We start from the raw sequence: 25,151 nt of genomic DNA, 5'->3' as shown, positions 1-25,151 counted from the left end.
ACAAATGACATTAAAGTGCATGTGCAAGACATTAATGGAAAAAAAGGATGTGATAGATAAAAAAGATAGATAATATTCAGATAAAATATAATAAATTATAAAACTATATATAAATAGATCCTGTTACATGTCAGTGTCTCAAATACCTTTAAGAACGTGTCATAAGTATGATTTATGAAAATGGACTGTAGCTGTTATACTCATTTAACCCATCAGGTACTAGAGTACCCAGCCTGAATATCCACTCAGATTCCTTTCTGAGTAAGGCCATATTCAAATCTCCTCCCCTGATACCCATCCTCACTCTCTCGAGCCAGAATGCTTTAAGTTGTCCTAGATCACTCTTGTGCTTCAATAGGAATGACGTGCAACTGAAGATATCTTTTTAATTTTACTTGTATCAGATATGGCGTTTCTGATGTTGCTTGTGTGTTCGAAAATCCGGGACTTAAGGGGCCTATCCATTAGCAGATATTTTACTGAGCGATGAAAGACAAAAGATATCCCTTGAAAATTCTGGTGGCTCTGCTGAACGATGTCTGTCATGTACATGACAGATTTTGGCAAACAATGAACGATGAACGATATCGCATGACATCATTCAGGGAGTGGATTTTTTTCTCTGCAGCGCTCTGTAGCTGCTGCTAATATCTTTCATCGTTTACCGCATATAAACTGCCAGATATTTCTAATTTCTGGCAGCGATATGCGATAATTGACCAACATGTTGGAGAGATGAAAGATTCAATTTATCGGCCGTGGGAGTGCGCATCTGTCATCGTTCAGGGCCTATCCATAGCAGATAAACTGAACGATTGAACAATATATGGTTCTATCGTTCAATTTATCTGCTAATGGATAGGCCCTTATAAGGCCCGTGTCGTCATTCCCACATATTTATAGTTGCACTCACATTGGAAACAATAAACAACTCCAGTAGTGTTGCAATTAAAGAAGTCCTGTATGGGATGAATTTTGCCATACTTGTCTTGTACATTGTTGGTCTTGATGATAAAGCTACATGCTTTGCATCTCCCACAAGGAAACATCCCCTTAACTTTAGGTATCTTTTTAAGACAGCATTCAAAATTGCTGTGTGTGATAAAATCCCCTAGATTCTTGGCCCTCCTCCAGTTCATAGAGGCCTCATCTTTCAGATGTACTGTACCCTTAAATCTGTATCCAAAAGGAGTACTGGCCAATGTTTCTGTAGAATTCTATAAGGTCTTGCCAATCCCTGCAAAAGTGTCACGTTTGTTGTCTGAGAGTTACCTGACTCAGGTGATGAACTGGATTCAGCAGAGAGCAGCATGACAGGAATCACAGATGAGGTAGATAGCTCTATTGCAAGACTTATGTGGCAGTGAGAACTGCCTTTGATGATAAATGACAGGAACTTGGAACCAGTAGAAATTTAAGGTTCAGGGAGGACTGGGTAGGCAGAGGAAGCAGGAGTTGATCCACAGCAGGAAGCAAGGCAGGGTAACACGGTGCAGGTTTGCAGGGAGCCAGGGACCAACCACGAGTAGGGCAGGCAGCGGAGCACAAGACTAAGGTCAGGGGCGCAGGAACTCACTTATAGCTGATGTTGAAACACACGCGTTGCACTGGCCTGGGTACTAGCAGGATTTCTGGATGCTCCAGATATTGCTGTAAGCAGGACTTCTGGATTTGCCAGGTATTGCTGTAAGCAGGATTTCTGGATTGTCAGGTATTGCTGTAAGCAGGATTTCTAGATTGCCAGGTATTGCTGTAAGCAGGACTTCTGGATTTGCCAGGTATTGCTGTAAGCAGGATTTCTGGATTTGCCAGGTATTGTTGTAAGCAAGATTTCTGGATTTGCCAGGTATTGCTGTAAGCAGGATTTCTGGATTTGCCAGGTATTGCTGTAAGCAGGATTTCTGGATTGCCAGGTACTGCTGTAAGCAGGATTTCCAGATGAGCTGGTCTAGGAACCGGCAGGATTTCTGGATGCACCAGGTATAGCTGTAAGCAGGATTTCCAGATGAGCTGGTCTAGGAACCGGCAGGATTTCAGGATGCACCTACATACAGATACAGCACGAACTATACACCATGGGAAGTAACAAGATGTTCAGGCCCAGAATGCTATCAGAGGAGGGTGTTTATACCATGGGTCTCGCAGGAATTGGTGGATACGGACAGGTGGTCTGGTAGTAGCACTCTGAGTGGTGGAGGCAAACATGCAGAGGGAGCAATCATCTCTGCAGTACTGAGAGTCAGAACTACACCTGCGATTCAAATCAAGGCTAGCAGTGTTCACAGACAGAGGAGGGTCCAGGTGAATAATCACTGTGGAAAGGAATGCACACAGATGTGCTGCAGCCAGCATGATCAGAGCAGATCTCCCAGGCAGATTACACACACAGATCCATGAGACAGTTGGCAGGCGTAAGTCTACAGGCAAAAGGTGAAAACTAGACAGGGTCGTGACAGAAAGTCCCCAAAAAAGCAAATCTCTTCTGTGTTCTCCTGTAGTTTCAGTTTTGGAAAGACAAGGGTGTCTCTACCAATCTTAGATACTTGGAATTTCACTTTTTTTATGGCACGGTGGTTATAGCCTCTTTGTCTTGGCCTGGAAGTTAGATCTTCACATTGTTTATTGAAATCCGCCTCATTAGAGCAATTACGTCTAAGAAGTAAAAATTCACATTTGGGAAGGTTGGATTTTGTCGGTGGAAAATGACAACTTTGGTCATGTAGCAAACTATTTGTTGCTGTGGACTTCCTATACAGGTTGGTGAAAATGTCGCCATTTGGTCCTTTACTAATTTTGAGATCCAGAAAAGAAATGCTAACGTTGCTCTTTTCCCATGTAAGCTTCAATTTAAGTTGTTTCATATTTAAGATACCAATATATTCCAGGAATCTTGTTCGCTGCCTCCCCAGATGACAAAATCATCATCGATATAACGTAGCCATTGTATGACATGTTGTGTCTATTTGTCATTTAATTGGGAGAAAACCACCTCCCGCTCCCACCAGCCGAGAAATAAATTGGTATAGGTGGGAGCACAAGTGGAACCCATGGCTGTGCCCCTTATCTGCCAGTAGAATTTGTCTTGAAAAGTGAAAAAAATATTATGGAGGATAAAATGTAGAAGATCAACAAGAAAGTTTCTCATTATTTCCTATTTATATAAATGTTTTCTTTCTCCAACATCCTTTTATATATTCCCATATATATATATATATATATATATATAGATATATATATAAATATAAAAAACATGTCCCCCTGTTTAGATATGTTTCCCCCTTTTGTCTCTATTATGATCTCCCGGCCTTTTTGCCGGATGTCATACCACCATACAGAAGAATATTTAAGCAATGGAGACATCATAGCTTAACGGAACTTTCATATTATATTCTCTTGTGCTTCTCCTTACTCTACCTTCATCTACTTCTTACTCTCTACCAGGTCACGTAACACTAATAATATTAATAACTAATAACAAAATATTTTGGTACAGAAAGTCTGTTAACATGCCCCATAATATTTTCAATATGTTACCCCTATGAGATCTCTGATTGGATGATTTCCCTGTCAGTTATTAAGTCAGGAGGGTTCTACTATACATCCGCTGGTGGATAGGATGTACTTTGACAGGACATTCATTGGTCAATTGTCCTGTCTGTTGAAACACGGCATCTGCCTATTGAGCAATTTCCATTTAAAATCCAGAGTGATGAGAACTTACCTCAGCAGCTGTTACCTCTGCGAACAAGCCAGACCAGCGAAACGCACGTTAGAGTAGGACGTCTGCCCGTGGCTGCGCAGCACGGGACACCTTCACACCAAGTTGGTATACCTGTGTGTTTCCCTGATCTTACACTGTGTATTTCTGTGATCCGTGACATGGTGGGTTATGGCGCATGACTGTGTGGATGTTATGTTTTATCCATTGAATACTTATAGCTACATTGCATCCAATGCTACTTAATTCCCCACCGAATCAACTGACGATTGCAGGCCACTGCCGGGGAACACGTCAGGTAACATTTTCACCTTAAACAAAGATTCTTTGTCTTCAATGTTAATTGTTACAATTTGTTTACACAATAAGACTTGCTGCCTTTTAGTTCTTCTGAGCAATTTAGTAACATTGCAGGATTTTTTTTTGTATATAATCCGAGAGTGAAAAGATGTGTGCAGATCGCTCTCATGTATTATGCAGTCAGTATATATATTGAGCATGGCTTGGTACATTACCTAATATTTGCATGTAATAGTCAACGCTAGCTTAGTGCGGTACCGATAAAACTACGTGGCAATCTATTTGTGTAAACCAGCATTTTCTATTTGTTTATAACACACTAATCTCAATAACTATTTACTACTATCCAGGTGGTCTACATAGTACTGTTCTATGTTTCTATATTTCTACTCTTTCTGACTGATTAGGTACAATCTCGAGTCAGTACTACTCTCATTAGATGCCATATGCTATATAGTATGACACCTGAAAGCAGAAAGGAACACCCGAGCAACGTATCACTCACTTCTTTGTTTCAAAGGGTATAACAAGTCTCCATTTATGTCACATTTCTCATCGATGGCAAATAGACCAAGTGGGTTGTGGTAGAACTGGGAGTACTGGTCCTGTTCCCTACTATACTGAGCTATCTACTTCGCAGGTTACTATCATACTAGCCATGCACTGATTGTCACCAGTGTGTACCATACATGTATGACAACCATAAAAGTTTGCTAACTTTAGCCCAACACCATTCGAGGATTCTGATTGTTTGGTCATTAACTCAGGTCATTAGTCCTTGTACTGGATGTCCTATACGAAAGCAAGACATCCATGAATAGTGACGAACTCCTGAGCAACGTGCCACTCAACCTTTTTGCTTCTAAGGAATATTGCATGCAGTCAGCTTGCTTTATTCTCATAGATGACCATTGTGTCAGGTGAGATCCTGCAGAGCTCTCAGTGACAAGACTAGTTTTCCTGACTATTCTATGACTTTTTTCTCTTCTTTTGAGGTGATTTAATGATGTATTGCACTATTTTATAAAATACCGACTTGGTTTATGAATATGTTATTTATTAAGCCTTAATATAGAATTTATATATTTTCAATATTTTGCCAGATGTTCACTGATATCATCTGATAGATACGTTTTGGTGTTTAAATGTAGAAGGCAATTCCATTCATACTAATACTACAACACCAAAACATTTTTATGTACAACATTTTTATTTCATGCTACAATTAGGTATTTATTTTATTGGTAATAAGTACAATAAAAGTTATGTTTTTTGTTTTTTTTTTAAATATTTTTATTTTAACCGAAGCAAGGAAATCATTTACATATACATAATAGACATGCAAAGAAAAGAATATGCATATAACACAGAGTTCAAATTATATACTTGAAATCCATTACTGTTTAGATCTTTTTCCATTAATCTTAATCTCAGTCTTACATGCTGTCACACATTAATTATTATGAATGTTTCCTTTTCTTTTCTTACTAAACATTTAGAAATATTTTATCGATTATTTCTTATCATATATACAACATATATTTGTATTTAAATAATTCTCAATAGAAAATATGAAAACATATAACATAGTAAATCTCCGTCCGGTGTCCGCCCATCGATCATACCAACATTCTCTATTTAAGTGCACAATCCGCCTTATCAGTAGTTAAATTAATGAGTCTCCTAACAATAGCTGTGACTCATACCATTGTGTTTTTCGTATACAGTTATAAATTTGCATTGTGTTTGACAAGGTGGGGATATAACTCTCCCAAGTCTCGAAAAAAGAGGAGGCCTTCCTTTCTCTATTAAACATGGTCTCTACCCAATCCATTCTGAAGATAAATTGCAATTTTTCTTTATACAGTGTGAAGGTTTTGGGAGTGGACTGGATCCATTCCTGCAATATAGTTTTTTTAGCTGCAGCACTTATTGCTATTAATAGTTTTCTGCTACCTTGGGTAAGTCTCTGCCCCTTTGGGAAAATACCCAATATCGCCCATTCAGGTGTGAAGGGTGCATAGTTTACTAAGTGTCGTTCAGCGTCTTGTTTGACTTTTCTCCAAAAGCCCTGGACTACTGGACACTGCCATATGCAATGATATAAGTCTGCTTCTACTGCATCACATCTAGGACATGTATGAGTGTCTGACAGACCCATTCTGTATCTTCTGTGGGGAGACAGATAAGTTCTATGGTAAATGTTTAAAAATAACTCATTATATGTACTAGCACTCAGCATTGTACGTGATCTTGATAACCCTTTTACTAAGTCTTCTATTGTGAGGGTTGGGAATTGAGTCAACCATTGTCGCATACCTTGGCTGACCAATGTATGATCCAATTCTTCGCCAAGAAATTTGTAATATATAGATATGGCCTTCTTGTTGGGGTTCTGTCTACCTATTAATCTGTCTAATGGATTATTCCAGTCAGAGGGTGAGAATACCCGCATTATTGATGTGATATAATGTTTTGCCTGGAAATATGCCAGGGGATATGCCCTTAATGTCTCGAATTTTTCCGTTGCCTCTAGGAACGTCAGGGGTCTTTTTTCATCTAGTGCCATCAAATTACCTACAGTATGCACACCTCCGACCCTCCAAATTGTAAAGGGATATGTTGCCTTTCCTTCTTGGAAATCCAAATTACGCACTAATGGGAGATATATTGATTTGTATGCATTCAGTCGTTGTTTGTGACGTAAAATATGCCACAGACGTCTAGTTGTCATGAGCAAAGGATTATCTTGGATTTCTATTGGTACTTCTTGATCATGTATGTGTAAAAAATATTTTAAATCCATAGTGGGTAGGAATTGTGACTCTATTGATGTATTAGTGTAAACCTCCCTATCGTGCAGCCAATCTATCAATATCCTCAACAGTGATGAGTGATTGTAGTCAAGAATATTTGGGAAGTTTATTCCCCCGTTTGCCTTAGGTTGACATAGCTTCCTTAGACTTATACGGGCCCTACCATTCTGCCATATAAAAGACCTAAATAGTTTATTAATAAGTTGAATGTCTTTTGATGTGAGTAAAATAGGTAGTGCCTGTAACACATATAGAAGGCGAGGGAATGTCATCATTTTTATCAAAGTCGCTCTCCCCAAGTATGATAGTGTTAAGTGTTGCCAACTGCGAAGCTCGTCTGTAATATTTCGAATAGTACGAGTGACATATTTTTCATATAAAAGAGCGGGATTTTTTGGTATTTGGATACCTAGATAATCCAAATGTGAAGAGGCCCAGGAAAATGAGAATGGGGAACCCCACGACGGGATGTGCAGGGTGGGATGTAATAACATCGCAGTAGATTTGTTTTCATTAATTTTAAGCCCCGAAATATCACCTAAAAGTTATGTTTTAATTATTTCATATTTTCAAGAGTGCTCACATTACACAGTTTTTCCTCCTTGTCTTTATTCACCTCTCACAGATTCCCCCCCACACACAGGCAAAGCTGCTCTCCCTTCAAACACATATATTACACAGCTCTCCCCCCTCAGATCTTCTCAAATGTCGCCTCCTCACTTTCACAGGGCGCAGATCAGACATCCGACAGGGGGAGGATCATCTGCTAAGTCTGAAACACAGAGAGGTCAGTGATTCCATACTGGGGGCGTGGTTTGGGCAGAGCCACAAGCGTTGCTCCGCCCACACCATGCTCCCTGTCTGAAGTCACTGATCTCTCTATGTGCTTCAGACTCTGCATGTAATGCGCTCCCCGTCAGATGTCTGATCTCCTGCACCCTGGTTGGGGTAGGCTTCCAGAGCACAAGCTCCACAGGAACCACCCTCGCTACGCCTCTGGCTGCTGGCAGGAGGGGATTGGGGCTCTGACAGACGCTCCTCCCGCTCCCCTGTGCGCTCTGCAGCATCCAATCCAACACCCACAGACCCGAGCTCCCACACTCAGGGCGGGAGCAGCTGCAGCCTCTGCCCAATCAGTGGGCAGCATCAGCGATAGTGACAGCTGGCTGCGAAAATAACAGGCGGGGGGGCATTGTGGGCAGCTGGGATTGGAGGTGGCTTTGCGGGTACGTGTGGGACTGCATCACGACATCTCCACCTGGTAATGTGGAGAATAACGGCCACTTTATTGGGGTATACTGAGCAGTGTTGGGGCTGCGGCGGCCCAGCAACAAGAGTTCCATCAGAAATTAGATGGATCTCTGCATACTCACAACTCTAACTGACTCATACTGAGAATTCTGCCCACAACTCGTCCTCACTCAACTTTGCCTATGTGCGAAGGGCACGTTAACTGCCAGTTATGCATATTCTGCCAGGGCTGAAGTTATGACTGAGATGCATGTGACTCTGAATCCCCTGTAGATGCATATGCCCAGCTACAGAGCATGCACAATGCAAAAATTCGCAAGATCATTGTACAAAAAGGACTTGTGTGAAACTGCATCAGCGACTGATGTGGATGAAAAATACTCTGTACAGCACTGCATAATTAGCGGCACTATATAAATAAAGGTACTTGTGTACTTTACGGACTCATTGCAGAGAGAACCCAATGAATGTTTTAAAGGTTCTTTTGTACTCTACGTACACAAGTACCGAAAGTTGTCCCCAGCTAAAGAAGAAAATTGTCCCCTCGCGGGCTCACTGCGCTCGCCGCACTTGGGGCTCGGTGGCTTGCAACAAAGCTACATTCCCCCTCTATGCCCACTTGGATGGTAGCGAATGACGCTGGACACTGGCTGCTGACGTCAGAGTAATCTCCATGAAGGGGATTTAGACATTACCATGATTGATAAGAATAATAATGAGTGTAGAACACTTGGGTTCTCTCTGCAATGAGTCCGTAAAGTACACAAGTACCTCAATAAATAATAGTTATGAGTTTCCATGAGGATACAGTATACAATTAACTGTTAGAAATGAATAGACAAATCTTTACATACCAGCTCACCCCATATAGTAGAAAAATCCCTTCACAGGGTATCATTAGTCCTCTAGTGTGTCAGTCAGTGAGGCTATGAGAAAACAAAGACACATTGAATTAAAGTATGTATGATATGGTTATAACAATAAAAAAGTATGCATGGTTCTGCATTTTACATTAGTTTTTGTCTATTAATTCCGTGATATAAAAAAAAAGTAGACTGTGGGGGAGATGAGTTCCACCACTTCTCCAGGACCACTTTAAGCCCTGCCTATAATGTACTTTTTTTTTTCTCTTCATAGTTTTATTCAAAGAATTTACATAAACCAGAGAATAAAACCAGAAAGAACTGTTTCAAATATAAAACACCAGATAAACTGTATTATATATTTAATATAAAATATAGGGGATCACTGCCAGTGGAGAAAAAGACATTGCCTCTATATAATCGATAAGCTGATAACTAAAATCATGTAGAAAATGAAAAGTAAATCATATTCAGCTTATTTCTTTTATAAATCAAAGTGAGTACATTATAGTACAACAACAAAGAATATGTCACTAGCATACAAACATATCATTATACTGTAGTACTAAGGCTCCCTAATACTAAACTGCAGGTATTTTACTTCCGCCCGTATAAAAAATGTCCGCACATAGGAAGCACCAGTCATGCGTAGTAATCAAACGCCAACGAATCGCTGTAGAGCTTTGTCGGTGCTCACTGAGGAAGTGTCTGCTAGGAAACAGGCGCCCGATGTGCAAAGTTCCCGTAATGGTTGAGTTCCGCCGCCGTGGTCACCTCGTTGGATGTCACGATGATCCCGATACCGCTGGTCGTGGTGGTGCTTGGAGGATGGTGCGCAATTTACCTAGCGGACACCTTCCTGATGGTGAGACAGCATGGGATGAAGGTTTACATTCGTTACCCACGTGAAAGCCAATGCTGTACAGACACATGATGGCTGACATGTACATGGGCAGTAGTAAATATCCTATATATGCTATGTCAGTATTATGACTGCGATGTTGGGTATAATATCAGCCTGTGATAGACCTGACACCGTCTCACGCTACACTGACGTACACGGATCAGTCATATTCATGTGTTCCTGATTTGCTCTCACAGGTTGCTGATATACGTGCACTCTGCAGGACAGAGCTAATCTGTGCGGTTCAGATGGGGATGTTTTACTTTAGGGGTCAATCTAATTAGATGCGAGTTAGGTCCTGCGAGCCGTTCTCACAGCGAACTCGCACCGCAAATTTCATTTGCAAATGGAGATCAAATTTGTATTTCTTTTACAGAGGCTATTCTGTTTTATTTTGTGCGCCCCTGATCAGGTGGAAAGGTAGGGAAGAAAATCTTTATTTTACGGTAAATATTCCTGGACATCAGTGGCGTAACTAGGGTATTTGGAGCCCAGGGCAAGATGAAAAATGGAGCTCCGTATGCGGCACGGCGAAGGTGTGTGCGCTGAAAAAGTGGGCATGGCTACTGACGTTTCTAGTCACTCTGGGAACATTCCATTACATATGCACCTTAAAGCCCCCAGTCGTAATGCCCACTATAGTAGTGCCCCTTATGCACTGTGTCATGTAGTAGTGCACCCTTATATATTGGTCCCCCCTAAGCAGTGCCCCCAGTAGTGGTCCTCTGTATGCAGTGCCTCCAGTAGTGGCCCCCCTTATGCAGTGCCCCCCCTATTCAGTTCCATATATCACAAAGACACACACAATACGTACCTGAACACCTGCCGCCGTTCTCCCGCTCGGCACTATGGGAGAGACGTCATGACGTCTCTCCCTTCACCCACTGCCGGCCCCAGAAGCTCTGGACATGGGTGCAGCAGCCAATGAGAGTCTGTCTAAAATAAACACACCGCTACCCGGCGGTGGTGTGTTTATTCTACTGTGTAGTGTGGGCCGCACTACACTGATTGAAACGGACCTGGACCGCAGCCAGCGGTGCCCAATACCCCCCCAATTGCACCACCAGTCTGAAGGCACCCAAGGCACGAGCACCGGTTGACCCCAGCCCTAGTTACGCTACTGCTGGACATAGTGCAGAATGTCTGCTACAACCCTCGCAACGAATAATCGTGCACTTGGAGGGGTTTAAATAGCATAATTTTCGGCAAGAAAAGCATGTAGTTTTCAGGTGTATTTCTTTAAAAAGCTCAATAATGGGTTAAATGATGTGGGACAGGTATGTGGAGGTGTAAATGATGGTGGGACAGGTATGTGGAGGTGTAAATGATGGTGGGACAGGTATGTGGAGGTGTAATTGATGGTTGGACAGGTATGTGGAGGTGTAAATGATGATGCGACAGGTATGTGGAGGTGTAACTGACGTGAGGCAGGCATGTGGAGGGGTTCCTGACGTGGGGCAGGCACATAGAGGGGTAACTGACGTGGGGTTGGCGCATGTAGGGGTAACTGACGTGGGGCAGATATGTGGAGGTATTTTATTGATTGGAGAGAGTTTTTTGAACTTTCAATTTAGATGTAAAAGTGTTTGACAGCTTTTTACAAACTTGTATAAAAACACAGAAAAATTACTATAGATCTTTTTCTGTACCCCAAAATGCTGGAAAGACGTTAATTTGATTCAAAACGATCGCTATAATTTTGCTACCATTAACAAAAGGTACAAAAATCAGACATATGATACCATTTAAAAACCTCCAGTTCTTTTCTTATGACCACTAACCGCACAAACTTCCTGATTGGATTGAACCCGTAAATCTGCGCCATCATTTTTTCCCCCTCGGGGGTCGGCACGGCACCTGGCAGGCTGTTTCAGCAGGGCGCCGGCAGGGAGGACATGGTGCATTTTGCTGTCTTAAAAACGGGGAGGCCTTGGCGCCCTGCCAAGTTTTTAACACCAAATTAAGACACTGCTATAGCTACTACTGTATTTTGACTTGAGAGCCAGCTACTAGTAGAACATCCACATATTAATACTGTACTTATCTGAAAAACCCATAATGTAGTTTACAAGAAAGCATTGATATAATAAACTTGCTATTAACAGTTAAATTGAATTGTTTGTAAAATCCATGCAAAGAATGGGTAACTGTCTAGTATGTTAGTGTAAGATAAGCTGTACTTTAAGAGAAAAAATGAAAGGGTCAATCAGAGTTTGCACTTGCGCATTATAGCGGAATGGAGGGCTCATCCTAGTACAGTGTGTGATAGATTAATAGTTGAGCTTTAATTTGTTGGTCACAGAGCACAGAAGTGTATTGATAGTACTCATCAACATGCAGAATCTCCTTCCCTTCAGAATGTCAATATCTGAACAAACAGAATTTTGCAGTATAGGCCCGAATTCAATTTGAGCCGAGCCGCATTAACTTAACGCGGCCCGGACTTAACATCTTTGGGGGGTTTCCTGGATTTTTTTCCCTAAAATTCCCGTTGTGTTTATACCTGTAAAAAAAACGGGTTAAAAGTTTAAAAAAAAAAAAATGACATAGGGCCCCCCTCCAAAAGCCAAACCAGCCCCAGGCTTGGCAGCCAGTGGTGGTTTCTAAAAATACGGGGAACAAAATGTGTAGGGTTCCAACGTATTTTAGAAACCAACACCAGGCTGCAGGGACTAGTGCTGGTTTTAAATATAGGGGGCAAAAAAGACGTGGGGTACCCCCTATATTTAAGACCAGCAGCAGACCCAACCGACCGGGGTGTAATGCCACTGCCCGGAGACCCAATCACCGGGGCTCCAGGTCCAAAGCATTATCACCCCAAGTCGGTCAGCGCAAGCCGGTGATCTCGGGGTAGTCGGGGACCCCCGAAAGAAGATTTTCCCCCCCCCCCTCCCGAGCACCCCAGGCTTACGCTGAAGCCCGGGGCTCTTCCACATACCCCTGGAGCGGTGGGTATGGGGGTAATGGGGGGCCAAATAATGTAAGACTATTGTACTTTACAGTGGAACTACAAGTGCCAGCATGCCTGCCATTTTGCACTTGTTGAACTACAAGTGCCAGCAGACATGCGGCACTTGTAACTCCACTGTAAAATAAATAGTTAAAAAATGACTCGCCCACGTGGGAACTGTCAGTTGCCGGAGCCAATCAGCGGCCGCTCTACAGTCAGCGCGGCCGCTGATTGGCTGACGGGACTGCAATGCCCCGGTCAATCCCGTCAGCTGGCATTCGGGAGGGATGTGTATGTGTGGCAACACACATACACATCCCATGCCCGTGTGGTCAATAGAGTAGGTTTTTTTTTTTTTAGCCAACTCCCGGGGATGCTACGGAGACCAGCGCAAGGATATAGGTGAGTATGAATTCTTTTTTGCAGGGCCATTCATTATGGATATTCCATCTGGTATAGGTAAGTAGGTGTGTGTTATAAGCTTATACTGGACGCGGTGTGTGTGTGTTTTTTTTTTTTTTTTAACTATTTATTTTACAGTGAAGTTACAAGTGCCGCACGTCTGCTGGCACTTGTAGTTCCACAAGTGCAAAATGGCAGGCATGCTGGCACTTGTAGTTCCACTGTAAAGTACAATAGTCTTACATTATTTGCCCCCCCCCCCTGTTAACCCCATACTCACCGCTCCAGGGGTATGGGGAAGAGCCCCTGGCTTCAGCGTAAGCCTGGGGTGCTCGGGAGGGGGGGAACCCTTCTTTTGGGGGTCCCCGGCTACCCCGAGATCACCGGCTTGCGCTGACCGACTTGGGGTGCTAATGCTTTGGACCTGGAACCCCGGTGATTGGGTCTCCGGGCTGTGGCATTACACCCCGGTCGGTTGGGTCTGGTGCTGGTCCTAAATATAAGGGGTACCCCACGTCTTTTTTGCCCCTTATATTTAAAACCAGCACTAGTCCCTGCAGCCTGGTGTTGGTTTCTAAAATACGGTGGAACCCTACACATTTTGTTCCCTGTATTCTTAGAAACCACCACTGGTTGCCAAGCCTGGGGCTGGTTTGGCTTTTGGAGGGGGGCCCTATGTCATTTTATTTTTAAACTTTTTATCCCGTTTTTTAACAGATAGAAACATAACAGGAATTTTTGGAAAATATTCAAGAGGACACCCTAAAGATGTTTAGACATAGGGGATCACTATGGGTACCCCCATTATTATCTCTTGAAGGAAGTCAGGGTTTGTAATAGTAGGTGCATAAATGCGGCTTGGAAGAAAGTGCTGCAGAAGAGCATTTAGAAGATTTTTTTGGAGAAAAATAACTATGCCCACCAGGTTTGGGGTACTTGAACATGGGGGTCAGCATATTTTAAAGTGAGTTGAAAAAACGTGGAAAACCCACCTGCCGCAAGCAGCTGCAATGAAAAAAACACTTGGGGCATACTTGGGGACCCCCCCAGAGTAAAGTTCGCTAGTTTTTAACTTTGTCACCCAATTTTTTTTTTTTTCACCCTCAAAATGAAAGTGATCTTTTTTGGGGTGTCCAAAAGTGTGTTTTTTTTTATTTTTTTGACACAGTTTATCTTTGGGGGACTATCTGAAGGCTGCACGGGGAGTCCCGCAATGTTGCACCCCAAAACCCCAATTCTGCACTTTTTAACGCCTGCTATTCATAGGCGATACTCTTCCGCCTATTACATTGCGTTAACTTTCCGCCTAGGCGGAAAGTCTTTCAATTTGAATACGGAGGAAAACTAAAACAGGCGATAATGATGTCATCGGCGGTAAATTACCGCGAATCCAGACCGAACGCCTCAAATCGAATACGCCCCTTAGTGGTAAATGGTAATTTGGAACTTTAGGGGCACAGTTGCTATTCAAGACCAAGGTTAGTGGGAAGGGAGATTTGGTGTAAGAAAAAAAAAAGAAAAATTAAAGTGGCATTTTAAAAATTATTACAGTACTTCCTACCAAGCTACTATTTTACTCGCTAGAACCATTGCAAAATCTGAAGGGGATATCGTACCAATACCTTTGTTTATCATTTGTGCGTGACTATTTGCTGCTTACATTTGTTTGTATGGGATATGTGATACTGACATTAGATATTATGCTTTTATTTCTGTTTCTTAGTCATCAAAATCGTACAAGTGCTCTTATGAACAGTGGCTTTCCACACAAGGACTGAGCATCTCGCCATTTCACATCCGCTGGCAAACAACAATTTTTAACCGATTCTTTTATAAATGGGGAAGATGGAAGCCAACCTTCTTGTACATATGGTAAGTTTATTTGTATGCTGATACAGTGTAAAGGTGCAGCCTGAGACCTAAAAAAGAAAATAGTTTCTTATGTTTGTATAATTGGTTGTGGTATATTATGTGGACATTCACCCTACACCAGTGTTGGCTAACCTTGACACTCCAGCTGTTATGGAACTACATAACCCAGCATGCACTGCTACAGTTTTGCTATTAGGGCATGCTAAAACTGGCAGGGCATGTTGGGATATATAGTTCCACAATAGCTGGAGTGTCAAGGTTAGCCAACACTGCCCTACACACTAGATGATTTTTTTTAACAATTCGGCTGATTCCGATGCATCAGAACGACAAATTGTTAAAATCATCCATTGTGTCGAGCGGTGTGCGCTCCTGTGGGGTCTTCAGTCGCATTGTCGGAACTTCTACATGCTGCCCAGTTAGACGATGTGGCAGGGGCCGACATATCGGGCTGTCGGTACTGGATCGTCCAGTGTGTACACATCGCTGGGTACACACATCGTCTAGTGTGTATCCAGCATAAGGGGGATTTCAGTTAGCTGCGGTAACTTTTTTTTTTTTTTTGTCTATCTCACTAATAATTTTCTGTATGCTCCCCTTCATATTTTTAATATGCGTAATGTGCAATGCATATGTAGTCTTCCCACTAGGCTGTTTTAGCAGGGCCCGATATTAAAATGGCAATTTGCGCCCCCTGCCCTACCTGCTGGCCTCTTGTTGGAACAGCCTGCCGGGTGTGCCAGGTGCCATCCCCACCCGCACGGCATCTATTCATAGTAAAGGGAGAGCTTGGGGGCAGGCCAGCATGTCCGTAAGTGCTGGGCACGCCCCCAAGAGTGACACGCTACCTTTTCAGTGCCTTCTTTATGATCCGTCACCCTGCCCAGCGCCGGACCTATAATTAACACTACATAAGTCACCCCGTAACTACAATATACATGTCTGCCTTTTCATATTACAGGTTCAGCTTGGGTATGATGTTTGGAATCCTTGCCATGTTCGGATCAATGATTCTTCTGGGGAGGACATTAATGCAGACATTAAGACAGATGATGTCTGAGAGTCCAGGGACACAGAATGATCGCATGCTACAAGTTGTGGTCAGTTCTCTTTTTGGATTAATACTAGCACTTTATTATTATTATTATTATTATTATAATAATTATTATTTTTAGCTAAAACTGACCACAAGAAATTCAAATAGATACATAAAGTGACCATTTAGCACAATTACATAGCAAAGACAAAGGGAAGAAGACCCTGCTCATACAAGCTTAGAATTTATATGGGATATGGGTGGACACAATGGGGAGGTAGAGACTTCAGATTTAGGAGGAGATGTGGTAAGGTCGAATGTACAAAAATATCGAGGGTGGTTCAATAAATAAGGTATAAAAGGGGGAAATGAGAGCTTGGCGTAGTAGCACCTGTAAAGAAAAACTGTTTTTATATTGCATTTATAATGTTTCTAGTCTGGAAGAACTTTTTGTGAGAGCTGGGTGCAGCTTTAAAGAGCAGTGTGTTTCCGGTCAGCACAGTGCACTAACTGTCTCTAGAATAGCCCTACCTGATTCATGCTGACCGGCCACTCTTGTTATGCTACGGTGCAGCCATGTCTTCTTTTCCTCCAGAGGGTGCATCTAGCTGGAGGTGGCTGTGGGTGATTTTTCAGTGGTTTAAAGCAGTGGTCAGGGAACAGGGGTAAATGATCCCACATGGGGTAATAATGAAATTCCTGGGGGTAATGGACGGACAGCCGGGCATGCATATGAATCGTTCTATAATATAGAATGATTCATATGCAAGCCCGGCTGTGCCACAGGGAGGCTCTAAGCCGAACGCCTGCTGAGATGTTATTACCATCCTGACATCTCTCCCATAGTTCCGAGGAGCAGCCGGGCGGACAAAACGGCGGAGCTTGCAGGAGCAGGGATTAAGGAAAATGTTGTTTTGTTTTTTTTGTACAAGTGGCACTACAGGGGTGTTATATGGGGGCACTACTACAGGGACATAACTATGGGGGCACTACTACAGGGGCGGGGACATTAATGCAGACATTAAGACAGATGATGTCTGAGAGTCCAGGGACACAGAATGATCGCATGCTACAAGTTGTGGTCAGTTCTCTTTTTGGATTAATACTAGCACTTTATTATTATTATTATTATTATTATAATAATTATTATTTTTAGCTAAAACTGACCACAAGAAATTCAAATAGATACATAAAGTGACCATTTAGCACAATTACATAGCAAAGACAAAGGGAAGAAGACCCTGCTCATACAAGCTTAGAATTTATATGGGATATGGGTGGACACAATGGGGAGGTAGAGACTTCAGATTTAGGAGGAGATGTGGTAAGGTCGAATGTACAAAAATATCGAGGGTGGTTCAATAAATAAGGTATAAAAGGGGGAAATGAGAGCTTGGCGTAGTAGCACCTGTAAAGAAAAACTGTTTTTATATTGCATTTATAATGTTTCTAGTCTGGAAGAACTTTTTGTGAGAGCTGGGTGCAGCTTTAAAGAGCAGTGTGTTTCCGGTCAGCACAGTGCACTAACTGTCTCTAGAATAGCCCTACCTGATTCATGCTGACCGGCCACTCTTGTTATGCTACGGTGCAGCCATGTCTTCTTTTCCTCCAGAGGGTGCATCTAGCTGGAGGTGGCTGTGGGTGATTTTTCAGTGGTTTAAAGCAGTGGTCAGGGAACAGGGGTAAATGATCCCACATGGGGTAATAATGAAATTCCTGGGGGTAATGGACGGACAGCCGGGCATGCATATGAATCGTTCTATAATATAGAATGATTCATATGCAAGCCCGGCTGTGCCACAGGGAGGCTCTAAGCCGAACGCCTGCTGAGATGTTATTACCATCCTGACATCTCTCCCATAGTTCCGAGGAGCAGCCGGGCGGACAAAACGGCGGAGCTTGCAGGAGCAGGGATTAAGGAAAATGTTGTTTTGTTTTTTTTGTACAAGTGGCACTACAGGGGTGTTATATGGGGGCACTACTACAGGGACATAACTATGGGGGCACTACTACAGGGGCATAACTATGGAGGCACTACTATATGATTTCCTTCCTTTCAAATCAAGGGGGTAACGTCGGCGTATCTAAATATATTTTGGGGTCAAAGGTAAAAAAGTTCCCTGACCTTTTAGTTTATAAGATGGAAATCACTCTGTTCCAGGTCAGGGCTGTAGGGAGGATGGTCCAGTACCTCCCAATAGTAGTGCCGTAGCGAGTCAAAGATATTGGGTTTCATGGAAGTTCTTTGTGTACACGCATGCTACACTATATAAAGAAAATTGCTCAGTAGCGCCTATGGTGTAATGCACCTTGTGTGACCATCTTAGCAGGAGCTCATTGGAAGGGTGGGTTATTTTAGTATACAGGAAGGCAAATAATCAATTCCAGGACTAGAAATCAAGGCAACTTTATTTTTAAGCCCCTACTAATTGGTCTTGATACATAGATTCAATTTGAGGCCTGACAGTCCTTGGTATTTGGATCTGTGTTCTGCTTAATTTGGTACATGCATAAATTTAGCCAACGCTCTTTTCTGTACCTATCTGCTGTGCAGTTACATTGTTTGCAATCACTATGTCGACATTCATAATATCAATGCCAGAATATCGACAGTTTTGGTGGTATCCTGGTTAAAATGTGGACAAAATGTTGACATGTCAGCATTAGGGTTACATTTAATAATGAAATGTCAACATTGTGACTGTTTCATCAGTGTCGACATGCTGAATAGCTACAGTGCATCCGGAAAGTATTCACAATGCTTCACTTTTTCCACATTTTGTTATGTTACAGCCTTATTGCAAAATGGAATAAATTAATTTTTGACCTCAAAATTCTACATGCAGTACCCCATGATGACAACGTGTAAAAAGTTTTTTTGAGATTTTTGCAAATGTAATAATAAAAAACAAACAAACACATGTACATAAGTATTCACAGCCTTTGCCATGAAGCTCAAAATTGAGCTCCGGTGCATCCTGTTTCCACTGATCATCCTTGAGATGTTCCTACTTCTTAATTGAAGTCCACCTGTGGTAAATTCAGTTGATTGGACATGATTTTGAAAGGCATACACCTGTCTATATAAGGTCCCACACTGGACAGTGCATGTCAGAGCACAAACCAAGCATGAAGTCCAAGGAATTATCTGTAGACCTCTGAGACACGATTGTCTCGAGGCACAAATCTGGGGAAGGGTACAGAAAATTATCTGCTGCTTTGAAGGTCCCAAAGAGAACAGTGGCCTCCATCATCCGTAAATGGAAGAAGTTCAGAACCACCAGGACTCTTCCTAGAGTTGGCCAGCCGTCTAAACTGAGTGATCGGGGGAGAAGGGCCCTAATCAGGGAGGTGACCAAGAACCCGATGGTCACTCTGTCAGAGCTACAGCATTCCTCTGGGGAGAGAGGAGAACCTTCCAGAAATACAACCATCTCTGCAGCAATCCACCAATCAGGACTGTATGGCAGAGTGGCCAGACGGAAGCCAAAATGCACCTGAAGGACTCTCTGGTCTGATGAGACAAAGATTGAACCCTTTGGTGTGAATGCCAAGCGAACCAGGCACCACTCATCACCAAGCCAATACCATTCCTACACTGAAGCATGGTGGTGGCAGCATCATGCTGTGGGGATGTTTTTCAGTGGCAGGAACTGGGAGACTAGTCAGGATAGAGATGTACAGAGACATCCTGGATGAAAACCTGCTCCAGTGCGCTCTTGACCTCAGACTGGGACGGCGGTTCATCTTTCAGCAGGACAACGATCCTAAGCACACAGCCAAGATATCAAAGGAGTGGCTTCAGGACAACTCTGTGAATGTCCTTGAGTGGCCCAGACTTGAATCCGATTGAACATCTCTGGAGAGATCTGAAAATGGCTGTGCACCGACGCTTCCCATCCAACCTGATGGAGCTTGAGAGGTGCTGCAAAGAGGAATGGGCGAAACTACCCAAAGATAGGTGTGCCAAGGTTGTGGCATCATATTCAAAAAGACTTGAGGCTGTAATTGCTGCCAAAGGTGCATCAACAAAGTATTGAGCAAAGGTTGTGAACACTTATGTACGTGTGATTGATTTATTTATTTATTTTTTAACACGTCATTATTGGGTATTGTGTTCAAATTAGAAAAAAGCACCAAGCGCCAAAAGAGAGTATAATTCAATATATAAAACATTTAATAAAATGTGTAAACAGCTGCCCACCACCTGGCAGTATGCCACCACTCCCAAACGGCACAATAAGTGCCGATAACTGCAGAAAATATATATAGGTGGAAATGCTCTAGAAACACATTCACCATAGGATAATGCATAAAGTGTAAAGCATTTATTAAAAATATATATAAATGAAAAATATTGATGAACAGAATGTCAATGACATAAACGGAATACAAATATTAAACACTCTGAGAGCTGTAATCTGAAGCATAAATGGTGTGTATTGAACCTCCACATAAATTGCAGTGGGAGAATCACGGCAGAACAGTAGTTTTGTCTGTTCAATAAGTGAATGTCTCACTCCAAAGGGTATGTAGATAAGTGGTGTAAAAAAAGTAACGGTTGCCTGCAGTTCTGGCATTTTGGGGGCCTAAAACACTGAATAAGTGACATGATGTCAGTAATTTAAATGTTCTCACGTTTCTTGGTTTCCCGTCCAGAGTGACTGCTGCTCAGTGGATTTAAATTAAATTGCCGGAGAGTGGGGAAGAGGGGGTGTGTTTAATAGTTTTAAATTTATTGCTCCCGGCACACTTACCTCTAGTAATGCTGCTGGCTGTTTCTCGTGTGTCAGTCAGTGCTCTCCCCAGGCTGTTTTTTTGCGGGTGCACCACCCGGCAAGAGACAGCCTAACACCCGGCACTTTGGGAGCCTGCAAGTGGGGACAGTATCTAGGAGCTGTATAAAAAGGACCAGAATCTACAGACTTTTCAGCTTTTTCATAATCAGACGACTGAGGGGTCTATTCAGCATCACTTTAATTGCACATTTTAACCTGCAATTGTAAAAATTACGTTATCGGGCCATTCATGAAGAAGGTAAAGCAGGAGATATCACATATCTCCTACTTACCTTCCGTTTTGCGAAATGGCCCGCTGTCCCCATACACTAGTATGGGGACATAATTCATCATCTTTAGATGGCAAATGTTCCTGCTATGGCATCGCAACCTGCTCATTCCCTATGGAAAGGACGTCCAGGTTGCGATGAGGGATCCTTTCGGATCCTTCCACCCCTGTCTGGCTCCTTCCACCGGATGTCTGGGCTCGTGACCTGTAGGCCGCGCATGCGCAGTCCCGTCACTGCTCTGAAAGGAGTAGTGAACTGGCTCGCCGTAACAGCTGATATCGCATCAGCTGTCACCACGCTGGAGCAATGATGACTTGCTCCGGTAAGTCAGAATGTTAATTATCGGGTCCTTTCAGACACCGATAATTAACATCATAAATAGGACCCTGGGCCTCTAATAAGAAGATAATTAATATATAAAATGTTATTTCAAGTTTAATTCATTATAAGGTCAGGGTTTAAAACATTTTATTATTGCGAAGGCCCCCCACCCGGCTACTTCGTGATGCCACCCGGCTGAAAAAAAATTCTGGGGAGAACCCTGTCGGTGATAGGCTGGGAGTGCGGCTCTGAGCTGTGATGTCACTTCCCACTTCCAGGATATCACTGAGATTGAGAAACCGCAGCCGGCAGCATCACTGACGTTGCTTATTGTAAAAATTGCATTTTTGTTTATTTTCATTGCTTACGAAATTCATAAAGCTGCAAATGAAAGACCTTTTACCAAATGTAGTGTTTGACAAACCACTGCAGGCAATTTTACAGTTTTCTGAAATATGTTTATAAGTGGTGTTGTCATGGACAGATTGAAAGGCACAATTGGCACCAGTGCAGACCACAAGATGGATAATACAGGTGTTGTAAATGATTAATGACTGAGCCAGATGAGGGATAGACTCATGAAAATTCAATTGAATGTTTGCCAAGTGCAAAATAATGAATTGGTGACATGATCACAAAGGAGTCCAGTATTGATTGCAAATTGTTTAAAAGAACAATGAGTAAACAGTAGAAAGCGCAACCTGTGATATCACTACATAGACAGACGATTGGAATAAATACAGCTGACACTGTGCTGCATAAAATAAAAAAAATTAATGTACAAAATATTTTTCCAATGTACCTTTTTTTTTTTTTTTTTTACGTTTCCATATATTTTTCAGTAATATGGGGAAAAAATTATTTTGGTCCAACACTGATATGCGTTTAGGGGGATGTAGTAACGTACCCGCAGTAATTTCCTGGAAAAAAATAGCTTTCTATTGTTTTCAGTGTTTTTTTTTTATTATTATTATTTCACCCAAAATATGCAACTCACAAAATTTTTTGGGGGTAATTCATCATTAGGGGGGGTGTCCAAAGGGTTATAAAACAAATCCCCACATTTCATTTTTTGCCAAAAATAGGGATTTCGTTTTTTTTTTTTCCTCCAGTTTTTTTCTTCGTCTGTTTACCGTTGATTTTTGCAAAAAAAAAAAAAAGTCTAATTTTGCCAATGCCAAAAAACGTCAGTTTTCTCCGCTAATTGAATATGGCCCTTATACTGTCCAGTGATGTTCCCTGTGCATCGGCTGCAGAGGGGTGGTGTCGGTGCGGTCTATACATGCTCGGCAGTGGTCTGTTCGTGTTTGAAACCATCAATGGTTAACCCGTTGATGGCCATCCCTACTCAGCCAAACAAGCTAAGCACTGGTTGCAAGTCCACCAATCTTGAATTATGCATTCTGATTTTACATAGAAATGCCTTTAGATGCTGATCTTCATTAAGTCGGAGCTGTCAATCATGAGTTTCCTGTAACAGGGAGCCTGACCGCATGCTGCAGTATATAAGCATATGAGGACAGTTCATAATTGTGATTCCCCATGTCATTTTTATGTGACTGTTCTGGTGCGAATGTGAGCGTAGTATATGTTGTTGACTTCATTTATACTATCCTAGCTACTGTACAACATTTCAGTTGTATTAATCTGTCACTTAGTATAATCTGGTATTTTGTCTATGTAGTTGAAATATTTGTAATAGTTATGTAAGCAGTGCCACTTATGCCTTACCGTTAGTTGATTTACATTTTAATTACTTTATTTTTAAAAGTTTTTATTTTTATTTTATTTTTTTGTGTACAGATTTTAATGAAAATAAATATATATATATATATAGCATTCTTAACATCAAGACCAGCTCGCAGATAGATATCAACCATTTGTCACTGTAGCTGATATTCGGACGAATATACTGTACACTTTGGGGTCTGAACTCGTGTTATGTTTTGTCGCCATACCAACTTAAACAGGTGCCTGGTGTAAACCTGCCTATCAGCCAGCTGACATACTTCTTCTCGGCAATCTTCATCAGTGGTGTCATACATGAGGTCGGGCACGGAGTGGCAGCCGTGAGGTAATCTGATCTTCCCCTTTTTATGTGCGGCAGAGTTTAAACTGCATTTTGTATGCGCATAAATATTTTAACTGTATGGTTGACCAGTAGTATACAAAAGCTAAAATATTTATACAGAGATTTGTTTTATAAAAGCTTTTGTCTATAACAATTCACAAATACAGGCACTGAAAAATCGCCTATTAAACATGGGGAAATGCTGCACTTTGAAAACACGCTTCCAATGCGAGTACAAAAGTACCCCAGCAGCATATGGTACTGTGTACTTAGTGAGAGCTCCCATAGTAATACATTATTTTGTACAGTGTTAATATTTGTGAACGCTACAGTCAATGTGGAAAGTAAAGCAAAGACCTGCCTGTGTGTGTGTAAAGGCCCTATTTGCTTACATTATGTTTTCAATTATCTATGTTAAATTGCGTTTACCAGGCAACATAGACATTATGTTAACATGTAACGTGTCCACATACTGATATGTTAACATGCCCATAATATCGACATGTTCATTATGTCGACATTTTGCATGTCGACAGTCTAAATGATTAACCGTTAAACTGTTAAAATAGCCTTTACCGTAAACCATTTAGCACTAAAATGCTATGTCAACATGTTAACTGTTGACATGCACAACGTTGACATAATGAACATGACAACATTATGACCATGTCGACATTTATGTATGTAGACATGTTACATGTTGACTTTCTGACTGGATACCGTTTACCAGACATTGAGGGGCATATTCAATTAGGTGCAAGTTTACCAAAAATCTTGCACCTGCAGAGTTTTTCCCACAGGTGACATTTTTGGTATTCAATTGGGTGCAGGGTTTTTATTTTTTATTTATTCCGAGCGCCTCCAGAGCACGTCTACTTTTTCCTAAAATCCATATTTTAAGGAGAAATTATCTGCACTAATTAAGCAATTGGAAGTTTCCAGTTAGCTTAATTAGTCCTTAATTACTCACTTACTTTTTGCAGCACTTCTCTTCTGTCTGTTCTTCAGTGTCGCAGACATCTTCCATGGACCAACCGGGCACAGGACAGGTGCTACCCCCTAACCCTGCAACTCCTCCCCGCACACACTACCAACACTACTGCCGCTAACCCTGCACACACTCCCTGCACACACTATACTACACTACACTACACTACCTCTAACCCTGCTGCTGCTGTCCGCACATACTACATTACCCCTAACCCTGCACCCACTCCCTGCACACACTACCAAACTACTGGCGCTAACACTGCACCCACTCCCTGCACACACTATACTACACTACCTCTAACCCTGCTTCCGCTCCCCGCACACACTACATTACCCCTAACTCTGCACCTGCTTCCCACACACACTATGCTACACTATCCTTAATCCTGCACCCACTCCCCGCACACACCACACTATCCCTGACCCTGCACACGCTGCCTACACTAACTACCCCTAACCCTGCACCCGCTCCTCGCATACACTGCACTACCCCTAACCCTGCATCCACTCCCTGCACACACTACCTGCGCTACACTATACTACTGTAACTAACTCTGCACCCGCTCCCTCAACACACTACCTAACTACA

General features: G+C 42.2%; 2 protein-coding genes across 3 annotated transcripts in view; one reads left to right on the top strand and one right to left on the bottom strand.

Annotated features, from left to right (window-relative positions):
* The window catches only part of SMPX (small muscle protein X-linked), a 171,582-nt gene extending 161,988 nt beyond the window's left edge, over positions 1 to 9,594 (bottom strand). Inside the window, exons 1-2 of the mRNA XM_088451498.1 lie at positions 9,577 to 9,594; positions 8,940 to 9,011 (exon numbers count right to left, since the gene is read on the bottom strand). Coding sequence (XP_088307624.1) covers positions 8,940 to 8,983 — 44 coding nt within the window. The 5' untranslated portion in view covers positions 8,984 to 9,011; positions 9,577 to 9,594. The remainder of the gene's footprint in view (positions 1 to 8,939; positions 9,012 to 9,576) is intronic.
* Positions 9,595 to 9,608: 14 nt separating this feature from the next.
* MBTPS2 (membrane bound transcription factor peptidase, site 2) overlaps positions 9,609 to 25,151 on the top strand; it is an 81,809-nt gene continuing 66,266 nt past the window's right edge. Inside the window, exons 1-4 of one of the 2 annotated variants that reach the window (XM_088451497.1) lie at positions 9,609 to 9,813; positions 14,928 to 15,076; positions 16,038 to 16,176; positions 23,472 to 23,575. In XM_088451497.1, coding sequence (XP_088307623.1) covers positions 9,739 to 9,813; positions 14,928 to 15,076; positions 16,038 to 16,176; positions 23,472 to 23,575 — 467 coding nt within the window. In that variant the 5' untranslated portion in view covers positions 9,609 to 9,738. Of the gene's footprint in view, positions 9,814 to 14,927; positions 15,077 to 16,037; positions 16,177 to 17,117; positions 17,194 to 23,471; positions 23,576 to 25,151 lie in introns of those variants that run through there. The other variant, XM_088451496.1, reaches the window with a different exon arrangement.

Source organism: Taudactylus pleione, unplaced genomic scaffold (assembly GCF_031769625.1).
Source record: "Taudactylus pleione unplaced genomic scaffold, aTauple2 ptg000026l, whole genome shotgun sequence".
NCBI lineage: Eukaryota > Metazoa > Chordata > Amphibia > Anura > Myobatrachidae > Taudactylus > Taudactylus pleione.
This window is presented reverse-complemented; position numbering and strand designations above follow the sequence as displayed.